At 40.7% G+C, this 23,701-nt stretch overlaps 2 protein-coding genes across 2 annotated transcripts in view; both read left to right on the top strand.

Annotated features, from left to right (window-relative positions):
* LOC310909353 (uncharacterized protein) overlaps positions 1-16,822 on the top strand; it is a gene marked incomplete at its 5' end in the record, with an annotated part of 54,453 nt that extends 37,631 nt beyond the window's left edge. Inside the window, 5 exons of the mRNA XM_083861081.1 lie at positions 4,308-4,425; positions 9,149-9,232; positions 10,756-10,879; positions 15,777-15,867; positions 16,745-16,822. Coding sequence (XP_083717207.1) covers positions 4,308-4,425; positions 9,149-9,232; positions 10,756-10,879; positions 15,777-15,867; positions 16,745-16,819 — 492 coding nt within the window. The 3' untranslated portion in view covers positions 16,820-16,822. The remainder of the gene's footprint in view (positions 1-4,307; positions 4,426-9,148; positions 9,233-10,755; positions 10,880-15,776; positions 15,868-16,744) is intronic.
* A 5,709-nt stretch (positions 16,823-22,531) lies between these two features.
* Positions 22,532-23,701, top strand: part of LOC310909783 (putative RNA-binding protein 46) — a gene marked incomplete at its 5' end in the record, with an annotated part of 28,792 nt that continues 27,622 nt past the window's right edge. Inside the window, 2 exons of the mRNA XM_083861964.1 lie at positions 22,532-23,074; positions 23,411-23,498. Coding sequence (XP_083718090.1) covers positions 22,532-23,074; positions 23,411-23,498 — 631 coding nt within the window. The remainder of the gene's footprint in view (positions 23,075-23,410; positions 23,499-23,701) is intronic.

Below are 23,701 nucleotides of genomic sequence, written 5' to 3'. Positions count from 1 at the left end.
GTCAACATTTGACCTAATACTAAAAAAATTCCATAAGAAGATTATGAGTTATGTTAACATTGCCACAGTGGGTTCTTTTCTTTTGTGTTTGGTAACACCTTTCTGGGTGTCAGTTTGGATTCAATGTCTTGATTGTTGTTTTCACTGCTTTTATGCAATTGTACTGATTTTGTCATACATCACCAGTGGTTTTACAGTTCAAATAGTACTTCCTTTCCGTGTGTGCTTCGAAGGAAACCTAAAACTTTTATGTAGGGAGAAATTGCAGCAAACCTATTGAAGGCAAGTCACTGTTAGTTATTCTTTAAGGACAATCTTAAGAAAGTGCTGAGTAGAGTTATTTAGCATTTGGTGACAGCTGAGCACTGATAACTGCTGCAGCTAAGTTCGGTTGTATTGTTTTGTTCTGGAAGTTTAACCTGATTGTGTCTGAATCTTTCATACTGGGAGTCCTCCAATACAGATGAAATGGATGCCACTCTCTTCCATCCCACTTCCTCATGTCCTGTCAGTGGTCCCACAGGTAAAACTGAAGGGTAGCTTGCTGTGTGTGTACTTTCTACATCCTTCCTCTTGATCAAAAGGAATGCTTACTGTTAAAAGCTGAGATACTGGTCCATACGTAAATCAGGGAGCAAGACTTCCCCCCCACCCCCCCATATTACTGGAGGTGTTGAGCCACTTGATCCATGGCTGGTGCCTCTTTTTCTCTCCGGGTCATTACTGCCAGTCAGTTGGGATACAGTGTTGATTCACACAAATTGCTGTCCTGTGGGTCATGGGAATTGGGCTTCATCTGGATCTGTGGGTAGCTGTACACTAATCAGATCATAATAAATCATTTCTAGCATGGCTAATTCTTTCAAGAACTGGATACCTCCCTGCATTGTGGTCCTCTTATCTGAGTGACATACAGCATTTTCCTTGAAGGGATACCTTTCCTTCAGACTTAACAGGGGTCATCTTCAGAGGCTGAGGACTTAGGCCCCTTTTTCAAATCCAGTTGTCAATGTCCCCTTCTGTACAAAGTGATCATAGCTACTTGACTTCCCTACCCTCTTAATTACAGGCTACTAGCTCCATTATCCCAGCATCATAGCAGCCAGGTGATAATGTGCTGACCTGGAAGACACGTGAAATATTTTTGCATATCCCACATCTGATTCAAATATAGGTATCTTGTTCTGCCTCTTTCTCCTGTTCTTGTGATGGCCCTGCTTCATCCTCCTTTACAAGCTGATTTTCCTGTCCATTTCTTGTGTATAGGAATGACTGATAATTAGGAGGGGTTAGTTCTCTCATTCCTCTGCAGCGTCTGTTACTGGGATTGGAATAGCTGCAGGGTTTTTGTTTTATCATCAGATCCAAAGGCCTTCTTTTCCCCTTGAGAAGAATAGTGTCAAACAGAGCTTGGTAGGCCTGGGCCAGCACATTGCAGTGATTTGTGTCTCTCTGGAATTGCCAAGGTGACAGCATACTTCTTCCAATATTTTACTAGTTTTTCTGGATTCTGCACTTGTTCAAGGGTGAAGTTCCAAAATGCAGGCTGTGCGCAGTCCTGTGCACTTGCCCGTACCACCCCATGCACCTTGCCACTCTTAATGATCCAGCCTCAGGGCAGATCATAAACATCAGATGATCATAAAATGTTAAGGGGTTGGAATACACCTTAAATATCATTTAGTCCCAGCCTTCACTGCCATGGGCAGGGATACCTCCCACTACACCAGGTTGTTCAAGGCCTTGACCAGCCTGGCTTTGAGTACCTCCAGGAATGGGGCATCCCTAACTTCTCTGGGCAGCTTGTTCCAGTGTCTCACCACCCTCACAGTGAAAAATTTCCTCCTAATATCTAACCTAAGTTTCCCCTTTTTCAATTTGTACCCATTACCCTTGTCCTGTCACTACAGTTCCTAACAAAGAGTACCTCTCCATCTTCCATGCAGGCCCCTTCAGACACTGGTAACTTGCTATGAGGTCTCCACACAAGCTTCTCCAGGCTGAATAGCCCCAGCTCCCTCAGTCTGTCTTTGTAGGGAAAGTGCTCAAGTCCTTTTCTGAATTCCATGGTCTCCTCTGGACTTGCTCAGCAGGTCCATGTCCTTCATGTTTTGGGGACCAGCACTGTACACAATGCTCCAGGTAGGGTGTCACAAGAGCAGAGTAGAGGGGGAGAATCACCTCCTGTGACTGGCTGGCCACACTCCTTTTGATGCAGCTCAACATTTGATTGCCTTTCTGGGCTGATACACTGATGGGTCATGTTGAATTTTCCATCAGTCATCACCTCCAGGTCTTTCTCTGCAGGGTGGATCTCTGAGAAGTAGTCTTAAGTAGTTGCCTAAACCTCAAACAAGACACATTCACAAGATGTGAGCCAACAGTGTGCCCAGGTGGCCAGGAAGGCCAATGGCATCCTGGCCTGTGTCAGCAATAGTGTGGCTGGCAGGACCCAGGGTAGTGATCATCCTCCTGTACTCAGCACTGGTGAGGCCACATCTCGAGTCATGTGTCCAGTTCTGGGCCCCTCAGTTTAGGAGGGACTTCGAGGTGCTGGAGCACATCCAGAGAAGGTGACAAAGCTAGTAAAGGGTCTAGAGCACAGGTCTCAAGAGGAGCAACTGAGGGAGCTGTGGTTGTTTAGGCTGGGGAAAAGGAGGTTCACACACTACAACTATCTGAGAGGAGGTGGAATCACCATACCTGGAGGTTTTTAAGGACAGACTGAATGTGGCTCTTAGGTCTCGTTGACATGGTGGTGTTGCATCATAGGTTGGGCTTGATGATCTCAGAGGTCTTTTCCAATCTAATTGATTCTGTGGAGACATAATGATAGGAACATGCTAAGTTGAGCATCCCAGGATATTAAAAATTCTCAAAATCTATTGTAATTAGCCTGGAGGATAAGGGGAAGAGAAAGGAAAGTGTGTCCCCTCCATGGTCTGAGTTTCCAAAGAGAAAAGGTAAAAGGTATAATTAGCAATAGTTTATGATAGATGACTCCCAAGTACAGGGGTGACAGCAATGCTGAGTGCAAATACCAGATTAGTTTCACAACCAGCAATTATGTCATATCATCAGCCAGTGTTACAAAGTACAGCTTTATAACCTCAGCCCAGTTTCCATGGGTGATAAACATCATAACAGAGAACACATACTGCAAGTAAGGCGGTACATAATTGAACTTGAGGAACAAACATGTCAACTTTAAGAGCAAATAAGTCATTGTGACCTGTGGCTATTAAACTAATACAGTGAATGCTTATAAGAAATTTGTTCTATCATATTCTAGTCAGATCTGTTGTTATCTCAACACATTAAGCCCCATGTTGGGCATGAAAAAGGCCTGTCAATGTTTATTCCCAGTTGGCAACTAAATGCCACTCAGCCACTCTCTCAGCTCCCCCTCCCCCCTGGAATACAGAGAAGAATTGGAAAAATGGTAAAAAATAAACCACACAAGTTGAGATAAGAACAGTTTAACAGTTGAAACAAGGCAGTTGTTGGTATTATTAAGAAGGGAGGTGATGAAAAAGTAAGAGAGGAGTAAAACCCAAGAAAGACAAGTGATGCACCATAGAGTGTCTTTCCACCCACTGCCCAATGTCCAGCCTGTCCTCTGGCAGTGATCAGCAGCTCCCAGCCAACTCCTCACTCTCCCCATTTATATACTGGGCAGGATGCTCTTTGGCCAGTTCAGGTCAGCTGTCCTGGCCATGCTCCCTCCCAGCTCCCTGAGCTTGCTGGCTGAGCATGGGAAACTGAAAGGTCCTTGACTTAGAGTCTACTCTTAAGTGTTGCTACTGAGCAACAGTCAAGCCCAAAATTCCTGTCTTGATCTATTTTTTTAGCAGCTTTCACAAAATGTATTTGAAGATGAACACAGAGTGCAAAGAGAAGTTTGTCTTGATTACAGACAGCAACATTAAGAAGAAAAGGGGGTTGCATCGTGGAAAAGATGGAAATGTTCAAGTTTTAGAATTTAACTGTGACACAGAATTCCGTGCAGTGTTGTAGTATATAGAGTGAGATGGAAAGAGATTTGTCTTCTTTAAAAAATACCAGACTGGATGGAGCATTTCTCTGGGGTTTTTAATACATTTTTTTTCCCTAAACAAAGATTTCTTTTAGGTTTATAATGAATTGTTTTTGTATTGTGACCTTTTAAAAGGGAGCACCAGAGCCTTATCTGTAAAGCTATTACTGGAAGTCTACTAGATCAGTACTTAATTAGGAATATGCTTTATTTATTCACATTGCAGTGGATTTGTGATTTGACTGTTTGAAAATATGTGTTCTTTCTACAGATCAACCTATTTTTAAATGGGCAGCATGTTGAGATATTTGAGGAGGATCTCACATTTACGTCAGATGATGTGGTTTCATTAGATCTACCCAGTGCCAAGATTAGCAGTGAATTGAAAGGTATGTTCATCTTTGTACTTGTGAATGCATCATTTGCTATCCTCGCCCTGGTAAATTGTGTTAGATTTTGTCCATGAAATGCATTTTGCCTCCTTATGTGATACATTTTTATGGTTTTTGCAAAACACAAGATGTTTTCTCTTGAACGGTGTTAGTGTCATGCCGTATAACATGTATTTGAGACTATAACAAGTGTGGAAGTAATTTTTTTATTAAAAACTCCTAAGCCTTAAACACAAGTGAAGAACATATAAAGCTGGCTTGAAATTAAAACGTGGTTTCAAAGTATACTGTAATCTTACTTTTGGTGAGTCCTGGGAATAGTTTGGTTTATCTTACATCAAAATAGTGTTCAGAATAGAGGACAGACGAACAGAATGACTTGTGGACTTACAGCACTTAAATAATTAAAATTCACTCCTGTTCCATATGTCAGCCTTCACAAAATTACCAACAAAGGGATCAACCTGGAACTGGTGACTTTAAAAGAAACCATACTGGGTTAATAATCCAGCATGATAATTCCTGTGTTGCTGCTAAACTTGTCTGAACAAATTCTCAGAGAAAGAAAAGAACCTTGAGAAGGGCTAACCAGTGAGTTGAATGGAGCACGTCAGGATGTCTGCAATGAAAAGGAAGTGTTAAATCAGAGTTGCTCATACAAGCAATTATTAAAAGTGCTGAACACCTGAAAATCTCTGTTATTTCTAATGGCTGAACTATATACACTATTTCTTAAAGTATAGCATGTTCCATAATTCTCTTTTGGTCCAAACAGTCTTTATTATTTTACTTCTGTTTACCAGAGAACTGAGAGAATTAACTTAAAGGTGTTTGAAAATCTGAATCAGGTTGACTCTGCCTAAAAATTACAAGTTTGAAAAATTTCTAAAAAGAATATGATGGTGAAAGAGTAATTCAGGTATTAAAGTCTGTTTATATTTAAAAAATTAATGCTGTTAAGGCATTTACATGTTAAGATTTACTCTGGCTTTCACATAAAGGTGAGTAGTGTTTCTCAAAACTAGTAACAGAACACAGTAACAACTAATACGAGTTAGCAGGGAATGTTTGTATCACATAGAGACATTTTGCAATACACACATGACTGTTTATTGCCATCTGAGAGCCACTAATAGTGGATGCCTGATTGCCATGCATGTGTTCATTTTCCTCATCTATTCAAACATCTCTTCAATACAATGATTTGTGCTGTGCAAAAACAAGTTAAACTCTTAAGTATGGTTTCAGCTCTTATGTCCGTTGGAAATCTGATGTTACACCAGCATTTCTCAGCTCCCTGGGAGTTCTCAGGAGGGCAGTGAGGTATTTGCACCATCAGACTGGGCACGTTAAGGAATAGGAAGTCATTGTTCTGCTTAATGAAAGGGTTAGCAAAGGTCCTGGGTTTGGGGTTTTTTTCCAAGGTGACTACAGTGCTAAATATTGGAGAAGCAAAAAGCTATTGGACTCCCTACTGCCTTTTTATAACTTGAGAAAAGTTTCTGAGGTGGCTGACACCAGCATTTAACTACTGAAATTCTTCAGGCCTTTTTTCAGGCAAAACCCCCCTTTAGAGAGACAGCAGAACCTTTCTGGTTGTTTCCTCTGAGAAGGATCTCTAAACTTTTGCCCTTGGTTGTAAATAGAAATGTTTTCTGTATGTGACTAAATACTTACCTACTTCTGTGGCTTAATGTAGGACAGCATGGATGAGAAAGACAAATGGGTTAGACTGTAAAAGGAATAGCTTCTGCTAAAGCATTTTCTGTCAGCATTTAGAAAAGGAGGAAAGTATTTTTCTTAGTTTCATGGTTATCTCAAGTGTGAGGGATTGTTGTCATTAAATAGATAAGAGAAATATGTGAAAATGGATTTAAAATATGCTGCTAGATGTGCTTCTGGAAGGGTGGAATTTGAATTTACCATTTTCCCTAGCTTTGAAGGGAATTCTTTCATAGATTTGTTTAAGATGTTTATTAAATGAAAACAATTTCCTGATGAACAGATCATGAAAGATAAATCAATTAGGGTAATAATAAATGAGAACACCAGAACACTGACTTGAACTGGTTTCGTTTAAAGGGAGATTGTCAGAAACTGACTGTGTAAAATGTCTGATGGAGAAAAGATTTCTACAGCTTATGCAATTTAGATATTGTCAATTTTCAGCCATTGAAAAAGCACTACATTTTGTCTTGAACTGTATATAGAATGAAATTATTAAAATTAATGTGATTTCTTTAGTGCATGAAGTGTGGTAGTCTTGTCCAAAATGAGCAATGAGCTTTAGCTGGACTTTCAGATCCATTCTCAGTGGAGATGTTTAATCAAAAATAATTCTCCCCAATTAAATAAATACACCCTTAAATATTTTCTGCCACACTTCATGGCACATTTCTGCTTGCAAGTGAATGTGGAAAAGATAGTGAGCTTCAAACTCAAAACAAACTTCCTGTGTTCCTCTTTTTCATTTTATACTTTATCCTCTTCAAATTTCATGTTAATGTGACTTTCTGCCACTGAGGAGCCATTGTGCCAGACTAAACTATAATCACTCTTTCAGCTCACCTTTCACAGTGACCAAATATATATTATAAAACTTTAGGTCTTAATTAAAGCAATTCAATGCTGATAAGTTGTTGTTTGGGTAGATTGTGGGAAGATTTTCTGATCCAGGTGTGCCAGTAGAAGAGGTTGCTGTGGTAAGCTCCTAGTTCTTTATTATTGTTTCCTTTGTTACTGCCACTGATGTGTGCCAGCAGAGCTCCTCTTGTGAGTGACAGATACACTGTACAAATTATGTGTCCTGTCATACTAAGGCGTTTTTGATCTCCAATACATCTCTCACCCCATACCCAAATGGCCTTGGGGGATCTGTCCAGCTGCCACTGCCACAGACAGGATCAGTGAAAACTGCAGCAAGTAGGATTTGGGCATAGTTTCTGTCTTACCCAGGTCAGCCTGGCTTATGTCTGTCAGCATTTTCTGTGGGCAGGAAGGAGTTGAAAGTAAGGATGATGAGGCTAGTGCTGAGTTTACCTGATTACCTGATGCAGTTCACAGAGCACATATGTCTACTCATGCCTGCATAGTAGGTGCACTGTGCTCTTAGTGATGCCCCTAGACAGTATTTGGACCGTAAGATCTTGAATACTGGGTCTCCTACTCCATAAAATTAAAACAGAATTTAAAAAGGAAAAAGAAAACCCAAATAGTTTGGTATTTTCAGCAGAAGCAATAATAGTACAAGAAGGACAGACTGATGTATTTTCAAATTGCATTGTGCCTTGCAACATGAAGTTAGTCCAGCAGAATTGATGTACAAGACCCTGTATATTCAATTCCTTTAAATTTGAGACATTTTTTACTTATTTCTTCTTCTGGCTGCCATCAGGAGCAGTTGCACCAGAAGCTGCCACAAAGCAGAAAGGCTGTTGCTTCCCTGCTCTGCGTATTCCCCCTACTAGTGTCCAAGGAGCAGAGACAGGGGGAGAACTTACCTGTGTCCAAAAGGATGAAAAAAAAGACAGGAAGGGGACAGAGGAGAGAAGGACTGAGGTATGAGAAGTTTACTGTGAGTCAGGAGTGGATGTGGATGTCAGTCTGTTATTGATGGTGAGACTGAAAAGCCAAGGAGGCCAGGAAATACGGCCATAGGAAAGTTGGATCAGAAGCAAAACTGACTGAAAATTACTCAATTCTCACTGCATAAAAGCTTGGATATAGCCCATGCTTCAGGTTTGTGTTATGGTGATGTGATCAGTGAATAACTCAAACTCAGTAGCAAAGTGGGTGCTTGCTTCCTCTCTCACTTTAGAGAACAGGAGCTAGATGGTGACAGCCTACTACTCTTAGTAGTCAACAATTGCAAGAGGTCTGTACTGTGTAACTTAGCCATCAAACCTCAGGTATATACTGTGTGAATTGCACAATACTGAATTTCTGGATTAGGACAGGAGTAGGTTTGCTTTTTGATACATAGATGGATAAAAATATTTCATATGAAATTTGTTTGGTGAAATCAGCAACCTCCATGTTCCTTCAACATCCAGTATTCAGCCAAGTTAAAAAATCAAGATTGACTTTCTAGAAAGCATACATTTTCTTATATAATACTAAGATATTTACAAGAAGAGTAACTTGAAAAAGAAATCTTAGGTTTCTTCTATGCAGCTGGATAAGAAGCTGTATAGTGCAAATGCAAGTGAGAGATGCATCATATTGAAAAGGAATTCAAGTTGTTACTGTTTTCTGCAGGCATTAGCAGATTAAACAGATGCTACAGAATTATCAGGACAGTAGCAACTGCAGGTATTTTCCACCTGCACTGGAAGCAGAGATCTGTGTGTTAAAGGGACAAAAGTTACTGTCTAGGCAAGAAAAGACAAGCAGCTGCTGTGCCTTCTTCAGAGGTACCGCGTTGCTAAGGCCAAGATAGAAGTCATATTGAAGGGTGATGGAAGAGGGGATGCCTAGTAGAGCATTGGCTGTAAAAAAATAAAAGAGATTTGGGAGATGGAGCAGGATGGATCAACTTCCTCATTTTGGTCCCCAATCTCAAATCTTTTTCTCTAGGTGCTCCTGTGAGAAGAAGGATTGGAAATGTTTTCAGAGTATTGCAAACAATGCAGAATGCATGCACTTAAACTGACAGTTACTTGTTTAAAATACACAATTATTCGTAGCATCATTAAAATGAACTAATTTTTATTTTGTACAGATCTGCCAAGTGGTCCACATACTTACCGCTTAGAAGATCTTGCCTATACTAGAAGTGGAGACAAAGGCAGTTCTGCAAACATAGGTATTTTTCTTTCTTTTGCTTTCTGAAGTGATGTAACATTTTCATGTAAGAATTGTATATCAAGTGCTAGTCTTAAATTTTTTAAACATCACTTGACCTTTATTTTTTTATAGTTGTGCTGAAACAAAAGAGAATACTTACTGAATATGGATTTTACTAGTGAAATATCTGTAGTCTTCTGATAAGCAGCTATGGTTATCTGAGGTACTAAGAAAAAATACTAGCATGTCATACTAAAAAAGTTTCTGTTTAGGGTTGGAATGTTGAGCTCCCAGAAATTAAGAAATGCCTTTTTAAGGTTTCTTTTACACATCAGTTACTACTCCTTTGTGTGTGTATGTTATGTAATATAATTGCTTGATTGTCTGATCACGTATAATATTTTCATACAATAATTTTGTAACACATCTATGGCTAAAACATTGACTATGTTAGGAAACACTAAAGTTGTTCTCATACGTACAAGAATGTTTTTATTATATTGCTAATGCAAATGGTGTATTTCAGTATGCAGTCTCTTTGCATTGATTGTGCTGCTTCTTGCATTGTTTAATAATTCCTTCTATTCCTTACTTCTGCATGCAACAATTGGCTCTCTTACTTGTTGGAAGATGAGAGCGTGTGCTGTTCAAAGCTCAGTATGAATTAAAGGTGCGTTTGGGATTTGATTTGCTATTAGCTGTCATGCTAAAACTGATGAATTTTGTTCATTTGTATTCAGGAGAATAGTTTTCTTGTCCTTGTTTGTGAAAAGTTTTTGGGGTTGAAGAATGAAGCAATGTTGGGTTTTTCTTCTTTTTCCTTTTCTCTTTCTCCATGATTGACCACTGTTACACTGTAGCATTGCCAAGTCATGAATGATGTATACATAATAGACTGCTTCAGATATAAAGCCACTTCTGCTTTTCTGAAGAACAACACTTAATAACAACAAACTTGACCTCTAATTTAAGTCCAGATAGAAAGGCCACTGTGACACAAAGCTGTTTTCCTGATCCTGCTCTGGAACCTCAGCTTCAGCATAAAATTAGCTGAAGCTTATAAAGCATATTTACAGCAATAAAAATGTAATTGTGATTTGTCACACTTACGTCAGAATCCCGTGCAAGAGGTGGGGCAAGCACCAAACCTTTGGGCACTGATCATGCCTTGTTGTGGTTAATTGTGATTACTTAAATAACTAAGTCTTGCAAAGCATTTAAGGGAAGAGAATTGCCTGTGGGTTGTTTGTTGTGATGTTGTTGTTCTTTAGGTGTCTCTCAGTGGCAGGGACTGTTTGCAGCAGAAAAAATCCAGTGATCACTTAGTGGTCACTTAGCATTCTTTGGTGTCATGCTCCACCCTACATCTCTGCTGACAGAGGGAGAGCTGTCATACTGTTGTGTTTTCCAGGAGCTCATTAAGGGGATCCATATATACAGTTTCAGTTAAGTGGAGGATGTCCACTTAAGATTTTGAAAGGAATAAACACAAACTGGTTTTAACAGTTCCTATTTCAACTAATGTCAGTTCATGCCTAACAGGTGTGATAGCACGGCATCCCCTCTACTATCCATACCTAAAGAAAACTTTAACTGCTCAAGCTCTGGAGAATTACTTTCAACACCTTTTAGAGCATAAGAAACCAGAAGAAGAACTAGTAACAAGGTGAGTAGCTTGCTGCACAGCCCACAGCTGTATGGTAGATACATGATGGTATCAGAAGTTATCTTAAAATATGTTAACATAAATATTGCAAACTTATTTGTATTTTCTTTAGGGTTTCTTTATTTATCTTCCTTTGCCTTTTTAAATAACAACTTGAACATAGTCACTGAGAAAGAACATAAACTTTGGCCTCTCTTGAAGCTGGACAAAGGCCGTGAATCCGTTTAGTGAAGGCATTTAAATTCTCAGAATTAGCATAGTGGTGTTAGGGCTGTTCCTTTGTTTTGTTCCAGTACAGAATGTCTTTACCAACCAGAAATAGCTTCCAATGCCCTTTGAGAAATTTATGTTTCCACTGGTTTTGAACCATTTGGAAACTGCAGGAACTTTAGTAACTGGAGCTTCCGAAGCCCCTGAGCCCCTGCTAAAGTGAGAGTTAGAGAAATCTGTGAAACACTACCTGGAAGACATTTGCACAGCCAGTGTAGTCTGGAGCCCAAACTTACCTGATGATCATCAGAAATGGGTCTCATACTGAACCTGTTTCTGCAAAGCATTTTAATATTTATGTCATGCACTCACTTTAGAGAATGTATTCCTTCTAGTACCCCACTCTCACCCACTTTTGTGCCACAGATATACCATATGGTATATACCAAGCCAGAATTTAAAGAAAAAACACACCTAATTTCTCTTAAAATCTGAAAAAGAAAACATCTTAAACGGGACACTTTTATGTGATACCCATTTACTAAAGAATATCCTCTGCCATCAGGCAACATGTGTAATATTCTTATTTTTGTGGTATGGCTGATGCTTAGGGCTCTTCCTGGGGACTGAATGGAACATACACTGTTCTTGTTGTAGCATGAGGTAATGAAGCTTGCTCTCTTAAGGATGTCCAGTAAAATAGTCAACATATTTTAAACATTTTTATCTCTTTGAAAACAAGTAAAAGCTGAATACTGCTACAAACCATTGAGTCTTCTAAAATATTGTTTTGATACAAAGTCAGTTATGCCGTACATAAGGAGATTTTGCCAAAATCCTGTATGTATTTCTATGGGTAGTGGGTAAACTGTTAACTGTATTTTTGTTTTTCAAAGAGCTTGAGTCAGAAAGGGAAACCTCAAAGCTCCGAGAGAGCTTGGAATTATTTTAACCCCTGATCTTTGAATTGTAAGTGCTGGTTTTGTCTTCATAAGCAGCTCAGTGCAGATCTCACCCACTGTTTTGTAAGTGCTAACAAATCTATGTGTCTAATAAATTGTGAATTTCCTTGGAAACAGAGCAGAGAAGGGAAGAAATAAACAATGTCATGCCTCCTAATAATACTCCTAGAAATTGATTAATTGTCATTCCTTAATAGTATTTATGTTCATAAATAAAAGTAGAAATTTACTCTGTGTGGATGAAGCCAAATTAATTTTATTAATTAGATTATCTTTTTGTGGTTTTGGCTTCCTTTAATGGCGTGATAATGGAGCTCTGTGAGAGAATTGGAAAGCTACTGGGGAAAAAGAATAAAACCTTTTGTGGAAATATTTAGGATTATAAGGATTATGCTCATGTGCTTCAGATTGTGTAGTTTCTTTTTAAATTGCTTGTTTACTATTTAGTTTTAACTGTCATAAAAAAGAGCTGTCTTACTGTCTGATTTTCCTTCATTCCCTTTATTTAAATGGTGAGCAGTTAAAAACTGTGTATTAGTTTTGCTACTATAAACATACCAACCATGGCTCTACCTCACTGCAGAACAGTCTCTGTTAACCTGTTGCCTTTTGTGCTTTTTCACTAGAGGCATTTAATAGGTGTAGTAAACAGAGAAAAGGTGGAATTTACACCAAAACACAAAAACTTCCTGATCTGCAGGTAAAATAACAGTAGAAGATAGTCTTTCAATCCCCAGGTGTTTGCTTCCCATGGTAGAGTGCTAGAGTACATTCGTAACAGATCTGAGTATCTTAAGATAAAGAATAAGAAACTTTTTGTGTAGTGCTACTAGGTCAGTCATCTAAGAAGGACAGTAAAACTATCCTATGAGATTATGCTACTTTCATCTTCTGAAATGTGGTATATGTAATGTTTTGAGAACATGTCAATATGCTCAGCAATATTAAAAAAGTTACTTCTTCCTATGCAATGTTTTCACCAAGAGCTGAAGAATAAGAAATGTGGATGCTGATGCTTCTAGATGGTGTTTTTGTACATACATTTATTGGAGAGGAAAAATAAGTATCTTTCTATGGTATATCTCATATGCAAACACTTCTATAAACCTATGGACTTGGTTCCTGCTTTCCTGTGATGAAAAGAATCCTGAATTTTCCTTTATTTAAATGCACTAAATAATTTTATATCATTATTATTTGCATGCATTTTAATGGGAAATGCACCAGGAAACCTGACTTCTGAATATTAGGGACAGTACTTTAAATGAAGTAGTTAGGCAGGCACCCCATTGTGGATAAGCATAGGAATTCAGCTAGAACAGTGAATATTCCTTGTCTTACTGGTTTCTGTCACAGATAGAGTATTCTTTGAAGGGTTTCTTTGTTTTCTGTGTTTTTTAAAAGCAGCTCTTAAAACATTTAATCAAATTGTATAATTAGATTTTTTTTCCCTTTAGATCTCAGTTAATTAAGCTTAAATTGTCTAATTATGCTGAGTAAATGCCTGCCAGCATTCTGGTCAATGTATTGTTACTGCTTAAGACTATTATAATGGTCATAGTGGTTTTTCTTCTTTTTATTGTGCAAGTTTATTTTCTGTGTGGATTTATTTTGGATGCTCAGATGCTTCAGACAAGCCTTAAAATAGTGAAGATGCTGGTCTTCATATATTATTTTGTAATCCTCATTTTAGCTACATTATCCCACTGTAAATATTTTCTCAAAGTAAATAAAATAAATGTGCCATGTTATAGTGTTCCAAATTAAGGTCTATTGCTCGTATTACATATTTCCTCTGCAAAAATTACAGCAAAAAGTGAAATGAAAATCTTCCACTTATTTGTTTCTGCTTTTATATGCTCTTCAGTTTCTCTCCTGATTTGTTTTTCCTGATTGATTTTCATGACACTTACTTTGAGAGATGCGATATTAGGAATTGATATTCCATCAGTCTAGTTCTTGAGGAGACAATCTCTAGCTGTGAAATTCTTTGCTGCCTGGAAATCTTTGCCAGCTTTTCAGAGTAAAATTTATAGTGTAGTGCTTTGCTTTGGTAGATCTCTGGCTTTCATGGTATGTGGTGATTGGAAATTTTTATTTAGTTTTTTAGAAAATTTTGCAGGGTCATCTGGTTGTGCTGTGTAGTTGATTGTGGTGTTAAATTTAGTAAATTAAGTTGGTAATTTATTGTAGGATTGCTTTATTCTTCATATTTGTGTTGTCTAATAGAGCACTGGTGGATTAATCTACTTTCATGCCTTTAAGCATGATAATGTTGCCTGTCAGCCAGTTTTTAAGAAAGGGCAACAGAACCCTGACACCAATTTTTTTTCTTAATAACAACTAATAATACTAATAACAAAGTAGAGTGTGGTAATGAAAAAGTAGAAGGAACTTTTTGCCTGGGAGACAGATGCACGGACACTCCATGACTACTTGCTTTCTAGGACAAGAACTGAAGTGACTGCCAGACTGCTCAGCAGAATCATCTCCCTCCATAAGAGATCTGGGTCATATGCCCAAGATAAAAGGGCAGACAGGGCTGTGAGCACCAGCAACAGCCATGGTTTTCGCAGTGCTCTAAAGGAGCTGAAAGAGATAAACCTCAAAGTAACAAAATCAGCAGTATAAGAGCATTGCAAGATACTACACCTATATTAGGGGAAAGGTTTAAAGAATCTGTCCCAAACAGATGAAGATCAGTAGGTGACTAAAGAAAAATAAGTGATGTTGGAGGAAGCAGGATTTAAATTGCAGCAGTCAAACATCTGGAGACAGAGGGAGAATTGGATGTCATCTTTCTCTGTTAATTCCTCATGGCTTGATGATGTTCTGATTTAAATCCTTTCCTATGGAATTAAAGCAAAGATACCAGGTACTTAGGTGAAGAAAATATTGGAAGAAAGCAAAACCAAAGAAAACCAACAATAGAAGGAAGATGACAAAACACTGAAAAACTGCAAGGAGAGGCAAATGGAAATATACTATTTATGGAATTTGAAATAATAGGAAACCACAGAGCCATTTGCCAAACTGCTGCAGAAGTTTCCAAATTGGAACTGCACCAGTCAAAAGCAAGGATGGAAAAATGCTTACAGGGGTGATGGAACAGAAACATAGGTCTGTCACACTAAAATAAAATTTTATCTGAACAAAGTACATGGCTCCAGGAAAGCTCTGAATTGAAAGTTATCTGTTAGTCAGAAGAGTTGATGTAGTGACTCATAGATGTTTCTCAGTAATGGAGAAGGGTGTCTTTCCAATTACCTGGCAGCATTTGTTAGCAAAAGTGAGTTCCAGGAATTAAGTGATTGTATTTTTCAGTACCACAACTAGGAGCTAATAAAAATGCTTTTTTTTTGCCCATCATGTTGTCCGAGTTCGTATTGGATCTTGAACCTCTGGGTTACAGATATGGACTTAAACTCATAGAAAGAAAGAACTCTAGAAACAACCTTATTAGAAATGGATGAGTTTTGAATAGAGGAGAATGATTACTTTATGGTCCAACTTTAAAACTTGTAAGGGCTGTTAATTTGGAGTAAGAGGAAGGAACAAGAAGGCAGGTAGGGCCTTGTCTTAATCTTGTTACCTTTTAGACTTGACTCAGCAGTGGGATGTGATCAAAAGCATGGAAATTTTGCATGTCAGTTTTTGCTTGATGTTCTCCACAGGTATTTCTTCCAAAATCCCCTGAGAAATAATGTGCAGTTTTTATTTTACAGATATGAGTTGCCAGGAATCCATGGATTAAATTTTGTTCTGAAGAATTCCCTTGGTGGTGGCGGTATAGCATCTCTAAGAAGTGACCCACAGGCATGTATCAAGGCAATAATTTTAATGTAGTCATCTTTTATGGGTCTCTTTATAACCAGCTTTCGGAATTGTGAGGTTTGAGGTTTGACTCTAGTTCCTTTTAATTTCCTGTTGATAGACATTGTCTGTTTAATTTTCTAAGGTTTGAAAACAAACATAGGAAAGTAGAAAGTAGATTTAGAATATTTGGTGAAAAATAAGTGTACTAATAAGATAGTGCATCATAAAGGGCATAACTAATTTGAAGACTACCAGCTTTTTGATGCACTTGCAAAATTAATTTATCGGAAAGGCTGTCACATTTTGAAAAATGCAGACTTACTGGACAAATCTGATTATTTCCAAGTATATACAGGAACCACCCACTGTAGGACAACTCATCATTTAGCCTATGCCTTTAATAGTTAAAATACTGATAAATAATATACACATGAAAAACAGATGGATAGGAGGTCTTTGGTGTTGATGATGTTATGTGAATCTGGAAGTAATTTATTTTGCAAGTGTACAATCTGAATATTAAATCTAAACCTGAAGATGAGATCCTGAGCAATGCCATGGGTCACACAGCTGTGCTCATAGGCTCAGAAATGCTCATGTGCAAATAATCTCAGGGTAGTCAAAAGACTGCTCACAAAGTAAGGTAATGCTATGTATGAATAGATAGAATTGAACCCCAAATAAATTGATTTTAGCACTAGGTACCAAATAAATCGGTCTATTCAGATTTGAGTGCTTGAAAACTCAAGAAACTTAGACTGAATTCTCACAGTGATAATAGGAAAAACACTCATATGAAACCTTTTTAAAAAGCCTTATTTTAAAAAGATAGTATATTTAGATAGTAAAATAAAATGTTGGGGTTTTTTTCTTACAGGGTAAAGCGCTTGGACAGATGCTGTTGGATTTCCAGATTAAAAATGTTCCTGATTTAAAATCACTGATAGAATAACAGGTGTTTAATATATGTGCTTTTAACACTAAGTTGTATAAAAATATGTTATAAACAAGAATTGGCTTCTTGAAGATTTTTTTAAGGTTAAAGAATAGAAACTTGACAGTTATTTCCCAGAGGCTTACCTTTATGGCACAGATTAACAAATGTTTTGAGTAATACCAAACTAATATTTTTGTCTGTGCCTGATAGCACTTCCTGTCTAGATAATACAGTGAAGAATCAATTTATTTCCCACAGAATAGAAATAATCAAATTGCAATGTAACATTTAACTGTGAGACAAGATAATTGTTTCAAGATGGAAATTACCTCCTATTGGGTCCATCTCTCTTTTCCTTCTCTCATCCTTTATTTGAAAATCAACTGGACTGCTGTCCTGTCAGCTGTGTCTGTCCTGTGCAGTGAGTGAGGCTGGGTAACCTGCTCTGCACTGCTGGGAGCTCAGCACTGTCTGGTACTGGGGAACAGTTTTCCCTGCTGGGCAATAAAGGAAAGTCATAATTGGTACTGTTATACAGTGACTGGTCGTAAATGCTGACCTTTGGTGGTGATCCACCAAACTTCCAGCACTTTGTCTGGTTAATGACAGACTTTGTTATTACATTTTCCAGTATCTTTTACTAATTAATACTAGAGTTGAAAGCACTGAGTAGTAGTAGATTGCAGATCTTAATGTGGTAATAAATTTGAAGATGAGGAAAGGGGAGTCTGCCTGCTCACTCCTCCTTGTGGTGGTACAGTCCTTGCAGGGATGAAGCAGGGCTGGGTGGTTTTGTTCCAGGGCTATTAAATCCTTGATTTGTGCAGCAGAGTCATGCCTGGGTTAAGTTTATTTGACTGTCACTTGCATTGCCCTTCCCAGAAAAAGGGTCTTCTGCTGTGAAGGAAAACCATGTTGAATGCAGTGTACTCTCTTTCTTCTGACTCAGAGTTACCACCTCTCCATCTCCCTTCTTCCACAATATAATTAGCATGTTCACATTGGGATACTTCTGAACTTCTTCAGCTCATTAAGAAAAGACTTAAAAATCTGTATCGCACTTCCTGGGACAATAGCAAGGTGGAAATTCTGATAACTGTTTTCTCTGCAGAAGCCATAAAAATATTACTCCACATGTTCAGGCACTTTATATTCAGAAATTAATCTTGTTTATTTTGGGCCAATTGCATTAATTGTTTAGTACTGACAAAATGAGACATTACTAATACCAGACAAAATTATGGAAAAAAATAGTTTTTTAATTGTCACCAAACCTATATGTTAGTTCTTAAATTTCCAGTGCTGTCTATCACTGTTACTGACTTCCTAGCCTCTTGCTTGCTTGCTAATAAGGACTATGCTATGGATTGTTCCCACCTTTTCTGTGGTTTTGTTTATTTGAATTGAAGGTATCATAAGTGAATGCTTTATCCATCTAAACAATTATTGCCTGAGCAAGTCATAGGTACTATCCATGTGTACAACATGATCATCAGGTTGTAAAAAATGAGTCATTACTTTATTGCAGAAAAATAGCCAAGTTAATAACTTCAAAGGGAAAATGGGACACAGGTTTTATTATGTTTACAGTCAGTGTTTGTTAGAAAACTCTCCTTAATAATTTGGAAGCCTGTTGATAGGAAGTAAAAAAGAAAAAGTGATAGACATCAGTAGCAAACCTACAAGGATAAAAAGGCTACAATAAATATTTGCAGTTCACTCAGTATGCTGCTTAAGTGACTCTGGAAATGTATATGCAATTTCTGAATAAAAGTGAACATTTATAAAATATAAATTTGTTTTAGTCATTTATGTGGTTTCTTCTACTGGAAGAGAGGGATCCTTAGTTGATGTTCTTTTGTTGGGGTTGTTTCACTTGCCTGTAATTTGATGCATTGTCATGCCGGTTCCCTTCTTTGTTCAGATTTTGTCTGTTCTGTCCCTAGCCTTTGTTTAGTACAAAAACCAAAAAAGTAAATTGTACTGTTTGCTGGAGAGCTGGTCACTTACAGCTCTGTAATGGAAACTGTAATTTGCTGAAAGGAATGGTACAGTGTTCAGATGGATTGGACATGGGAATACAAAGGTGTTATTTTTTATCTCTGGAGTAGCCCTTTTGGATGCTATTAAACCATTCTTCACCAATGTGTTTTCTGTCTGTTATTTCTTTGAAGACACTAGCTTAAACCAAATGGCATTGCTTTTCAGATACTTTCCTGTCAAATTACACCCTCCAAAAATCTCTATCCAAAGATGTTGAATGCCTTAACGTGTTTTGAATTCATGAAACTATGCTTCAGCAGTCCCAAATGATCTGAAAGTAAAGCTTGAGTAATTGAGAGAGGTTTGGTAAAATATAAATTATACACAAAGGTGAGCATGTATGCAGTCAGCATTGGTTTAACTTCAGTCAGTTAAAAAATTCATTTTGCCTGCTTGTTAAAACAGGTCTGTTCCTCATATAGGCAAGAACATACCCTTCCAATTCTCTGCTTTTCCTGCCTTTTCCCTACTGCGTTAGCTGTGAGAGCAGGATGGAAATAGTAATGTCTAGTGCATAAAATAAGGTTCCTTCTAATGCAGGAGTTTCAGTGTAATGGAAACTGGCTTACACCTCTTACTTAAGGTTTTGTACTTTGGCTCATCTGCACTACTAAACAAAGGCTGCATTCTTACCTCTCACAGCTTTCTTACTGCATCTCAGCCTAACTCTCAAAGCATGGTTTTTATCATTAAATTATTCTACAGCAGTTAATAGTCCAAACAAATACTTCCTCAGTGTTTTCGGGTTTATATTTAATATTCCAAAGTGATTTTCCCATTTAAATTTGTGTACTAAAGGTACAAAAGCTATTATACAAAAGTCAGCCAAGAGGATGTGCCAGTGTTTGATGCACAATGCATACTTTTAGTTTCGGCATCTCAGTAGTGATGTTTTTCCACTCTAAAGTACATGTTTTCCTACCCCTTTCAGATGAAATATTATGGTAAGTGTACCTTACATTGCACTGTGGAAGTTTGACAATAATAGAAATGCAGCCCCTTGGATTTGAAATCAGAAAATGTTGGGTTACAGGTTGCTTTTCAAGAATTTGAATGGTTTCATTCAGGATATGTTGTATTAAGTGCTTTGGACACAGTAATGCTCACGACTATTGCAAGGTATTAGTAAACATTACCTGGGTGGATTCCACAGACCCGTCTGCTCTGTAATGCCTTTCAGGCTCGTTCATTAGGGTTTCTGGGCTTGAGACTGAGTGAGTGGTTGGGGGAGAGGGAGAGAGGAAGCTTTTCAGTGCCCCAGGTATGAGGAAATTACACTGCAGAAGTGTCACACCTTTCAACTTACCGCTTTGAAACCATACCATGCAGTAAGACTTTGAGTCTCCTTCTCATGGAAATTTCTCTTCTTCAGTTTCATCCTGGTTTTCTTTCCGGATTTACTTGAAATGGACCCTGCTGATTTTGGGATTAAAGCTAACTGGCATGAAGAAAGCAAACAAAGGGTGTGTCCATATGAAAGATCCCATTGGGAAGTGTCTGTATTTGCCAGGGACTTCAGCTGAAGTCCTCTACCTTCCTTTGGACAAGGAAGAACCTGAACTGTAGGACTGAAGCATCTCTACCACCTATTTCAGCAAAGACCATTCAGACACTCCCTAGACAGCTTTATGGCAGGGGAGAGGGGGAATCTTGAGATAGCAGGAATTTATCCACACAGGAGGGAGAAAGGAACTTTTCTGTGCCAGGACTTCCTATGGAGTCTCTGACAACCTGTGGCTCCAGCTTTGGACCAGCTGCTGTGACCATCACGAAATGCATGAGACACTTTTTGAGGATGAAGTGTTATAATTTTTTCCCCCTCATCCATTTAAAAAAATGCACTAACTAAAAATGAGACCTTGCTCCTTCCTGCCACCCCCCCCCCCCCCCCCCCCATTTTTATTTACTAAGAGAAAAAGCTTCAAACCTTGGAAATTCATTTTTTAACATCTGGATTTGAAAATACACTGGTTTAATTATATAATTACATGTGGCTGGTGGCTAATCCACAGGGTTCCTGTATCAGCATCATAAGCTACATCTAAAAAGTATTTTTCTCTATTGTAAGTGAAGTAGGGGACTTGAGAGGGGTAAGCCTCTGTTGCATAAAAATTTGGCTGAGACTCCAGAGGAAATCCCAAAGGCCTGATCACTCTGTTAGTCGTGCTGGGGCTCTGGCCTGTAACCAGCAAGTGAACAAGAGGTTCTGAGGGCCTCTTTCTTTGCAGATGGAGCAAGGTGAGGATAGTCTTCACTTCCCAGGAAGCTGCTCTCTGCTCCAAGCAGGACGAAACAGAAGGCTACCAACAATTGTTTTTTGTTGATGAGTAGTGAGGTAACCCCCTCCCCTGAAATATTTTCTTTATTGGGAAAGTGAGAAAACTTACTTTTGGTTCATCAATAAGCTTTCAGGTTTACAAGATCCTGAAGCTGCGGTGGTAGAAGGCTCTTACCTGCTTGGTCCTTTGCATCCCCTTTGGCTTTTGAATCATACCAGAGTTGTTTGCTAACGGGAAGAAAAGGGATAACGAACATTTTCTTTTTTGGTGGTGTGACCAAAGGGATCCCACAGCTCTGGGGTGGTCTAGAGACCTCATTCCTGTTCCACAGAGTTTTAAGTGACTGAGGAGAGAAAAATAAGCTACTGTTTCAACGCAGTTTGCCTGTGGAGAGCAGCCAAGGCTGTTACACACCAGCCTCCTCTTCCCGCTTTCCCGTTTCGTATTTGGCATCATGAGACTGCAGGGTTTAAAGAAAGATGCTCCAGCAGACTTGTCCAGCATTCTTCCACGCGTATCCCTTCCTCCTTCCCCCTCCCTCCGCCCGCCCCGCGTTTCTCAGCGGCACGAACAAAGATCCAGGGCGGCGGGGACTGGGGGAAAGGCTGCGGCCACGGCCACCTCCCCTGCCACCCTCCGCGCCCCGTCATCTCCCAGGTAAGATGAATGTCTGTCCCATCCATCATCCCGCCATCCCGAGGGGGCGGAAGCCTGCTTGGTTCCTGAAGCTTCCGAGCCTCCATCGCGGCGGCATTGTTGGCCTGACAGGGCTGCTCTTTTGTGGGCTCCGTTGCCAGGATTTCGCTATTTGCATAATGGATTAGCATGAAACTGCAGGCACGGGAATGCCGCTCCGCCGTTTCCCACTCCTCCTTAGCCGGCGGACCTTTGGGGGGGAATTAATTTATAAATGCGACTTCTCGCTCTCCCTCGGAGACCTGTTTTCTCTGAGGGAAGACAGACAGACGCTCCCTCGCCTGTCCCGCCCGATCCGGTCGGGTCTCCGCTTGTCCAGGGCGGGAAGCGGGAGCCCCTCATGTCCCACCGGCGGGGAAGGCGCACGGAGCGGCCCCAGAGCCCTGGCTGGTTTCTCCGGGCCGGGTGAAGGGCTTTGCCCGCACTTTTTCGTGCGCTTCCACCTGGGCAGACGGGGCGGAGCTGGCAGTGTCTCCGGGCTGCGGGCACCGCGCCATCCGCAGGGCAGAGCGGCCGGAGCGAGGGCCCCGGGCGGGCTGGGGGTGCCCGCCGCTCCCCGGGACAGCCGGGCCGGTCCCGGGGCGGGAGTTCCCGCACGCCCCTCACCCGTGGGCCGGCCCCGGTGCCCGCCCCGCCCCGCCCGCAGCATAGAAAAGCCGTGCCGGGGGCCAGGAGCGGCTCGGAGGCACCGAGGGTTTCCCCGCCGAGCATGAAGAACCCGGTGCCGCAGGCGGCGTCGCTGCTGCTGGAGAAGCTGATGCTGCTCGTCCACATCCGGCCGCTGCCCGCGGGCTCCGGCGGGGAGACGCCGCCGCCCGCGCCCGGCTACTACGACACCAGCTGCTTCAAGCGGGGAGACCTGCTGGAGGTGCCCCGCACACTCTTCGTGCACTTCGGCATCTACCTGGGCGAGAACCGCGTGGCCCACCTGATGCCCGACATCCTGCCCTCCGTCACCGCCGACAGCCGGCAGATCCAGCAGGTGGTGACCAACAAGCGGCTCATCCTGGGCGTCATCGCCAGGGCGGCCAGCGTGCGGGTGGACACGGTGGAGGACTTCGCCTACGGCGGCAGCATCCTGGTCAACCACATGGACCGGCTCTTCGAGGGCCAGGTGCTGAGCAGCGAGGAGTCGGCGCGCCGGGCGGAGAAGCTGGTGGGCGCCACGGCCTACAGCCTGCTCTGGAACAATTGCGAGCACTTCGTCACCTACTGCCGATACGGAGCCGCCGTCAGCTTCCAGACCGACAAGGTAGGGCCCGGCCGGGGCGGCGCTGCCCTTCCCCCGCGGGCCCCGGGGCCGCTCTCCCGCAGCGGGCACTGCCCGGCCCCGGCTGGCTCCGAGCGGCCAGGAAAGCCAAACAATTAACACGCTTCTAAAATGCCGTGAAGCTACAGGTTGTATCCAGAGCCACAGGCAGTACCGGGGGTGATGCTGGGGGTGATGCGGTGCCAGCCCAGCTCTTCCCTCCGTGCGAGAGCTGCGGCAGCACCTCTCTGTCCCCAGAGCCAGCTCTGCAGACAAAACTTTTCCTGTTTAAATCTCATCTTTCGCACTTGTTCTTTTTGTTTGTTTTTGTTTTTCCAGTTCTGTGAGACTCTGAAGATGATAATTCGGGACCAGAGGAGCGTGCTCGCGTCGGTGCTTGTGGGACTAGCGTCAATAGTGTGCCTCGGTGTGGCACCCTCCACCACACTCCCCACCATCTTCATTCCCTTCTTCCTGTGGATGGCCGGCTGACAGCCCTCCTGGAGGCTTCCATGCAGTGTCTGTATATAGGATGTATACTACTGTATTTATGAAAGCACACGTTACTCACTGGCACCATGTAAAGTTTCTTAACTTTGTGCAGCATTTTAAAATGCAACTTTGTCTAGA

The sequence above is a fragment of the Zosterops lateralis genome (genome assembly GCF_965231275.1).
Source record: "Zosterops lateralis genome assembly, chromosome: 5".
In the NCBI taxonomy this organism is placed as follows: Eukaryota; Metazoa; Chordata; class Aves; order Passeriformes; family Zosteropidae; genus Zosterops; species Zosterops lateralis.
The sequence above is the reverse complement of the archived record's forward strand: the minus strand, read 5'-3'. Positions and strand labels throughout refer to the sequence as shown.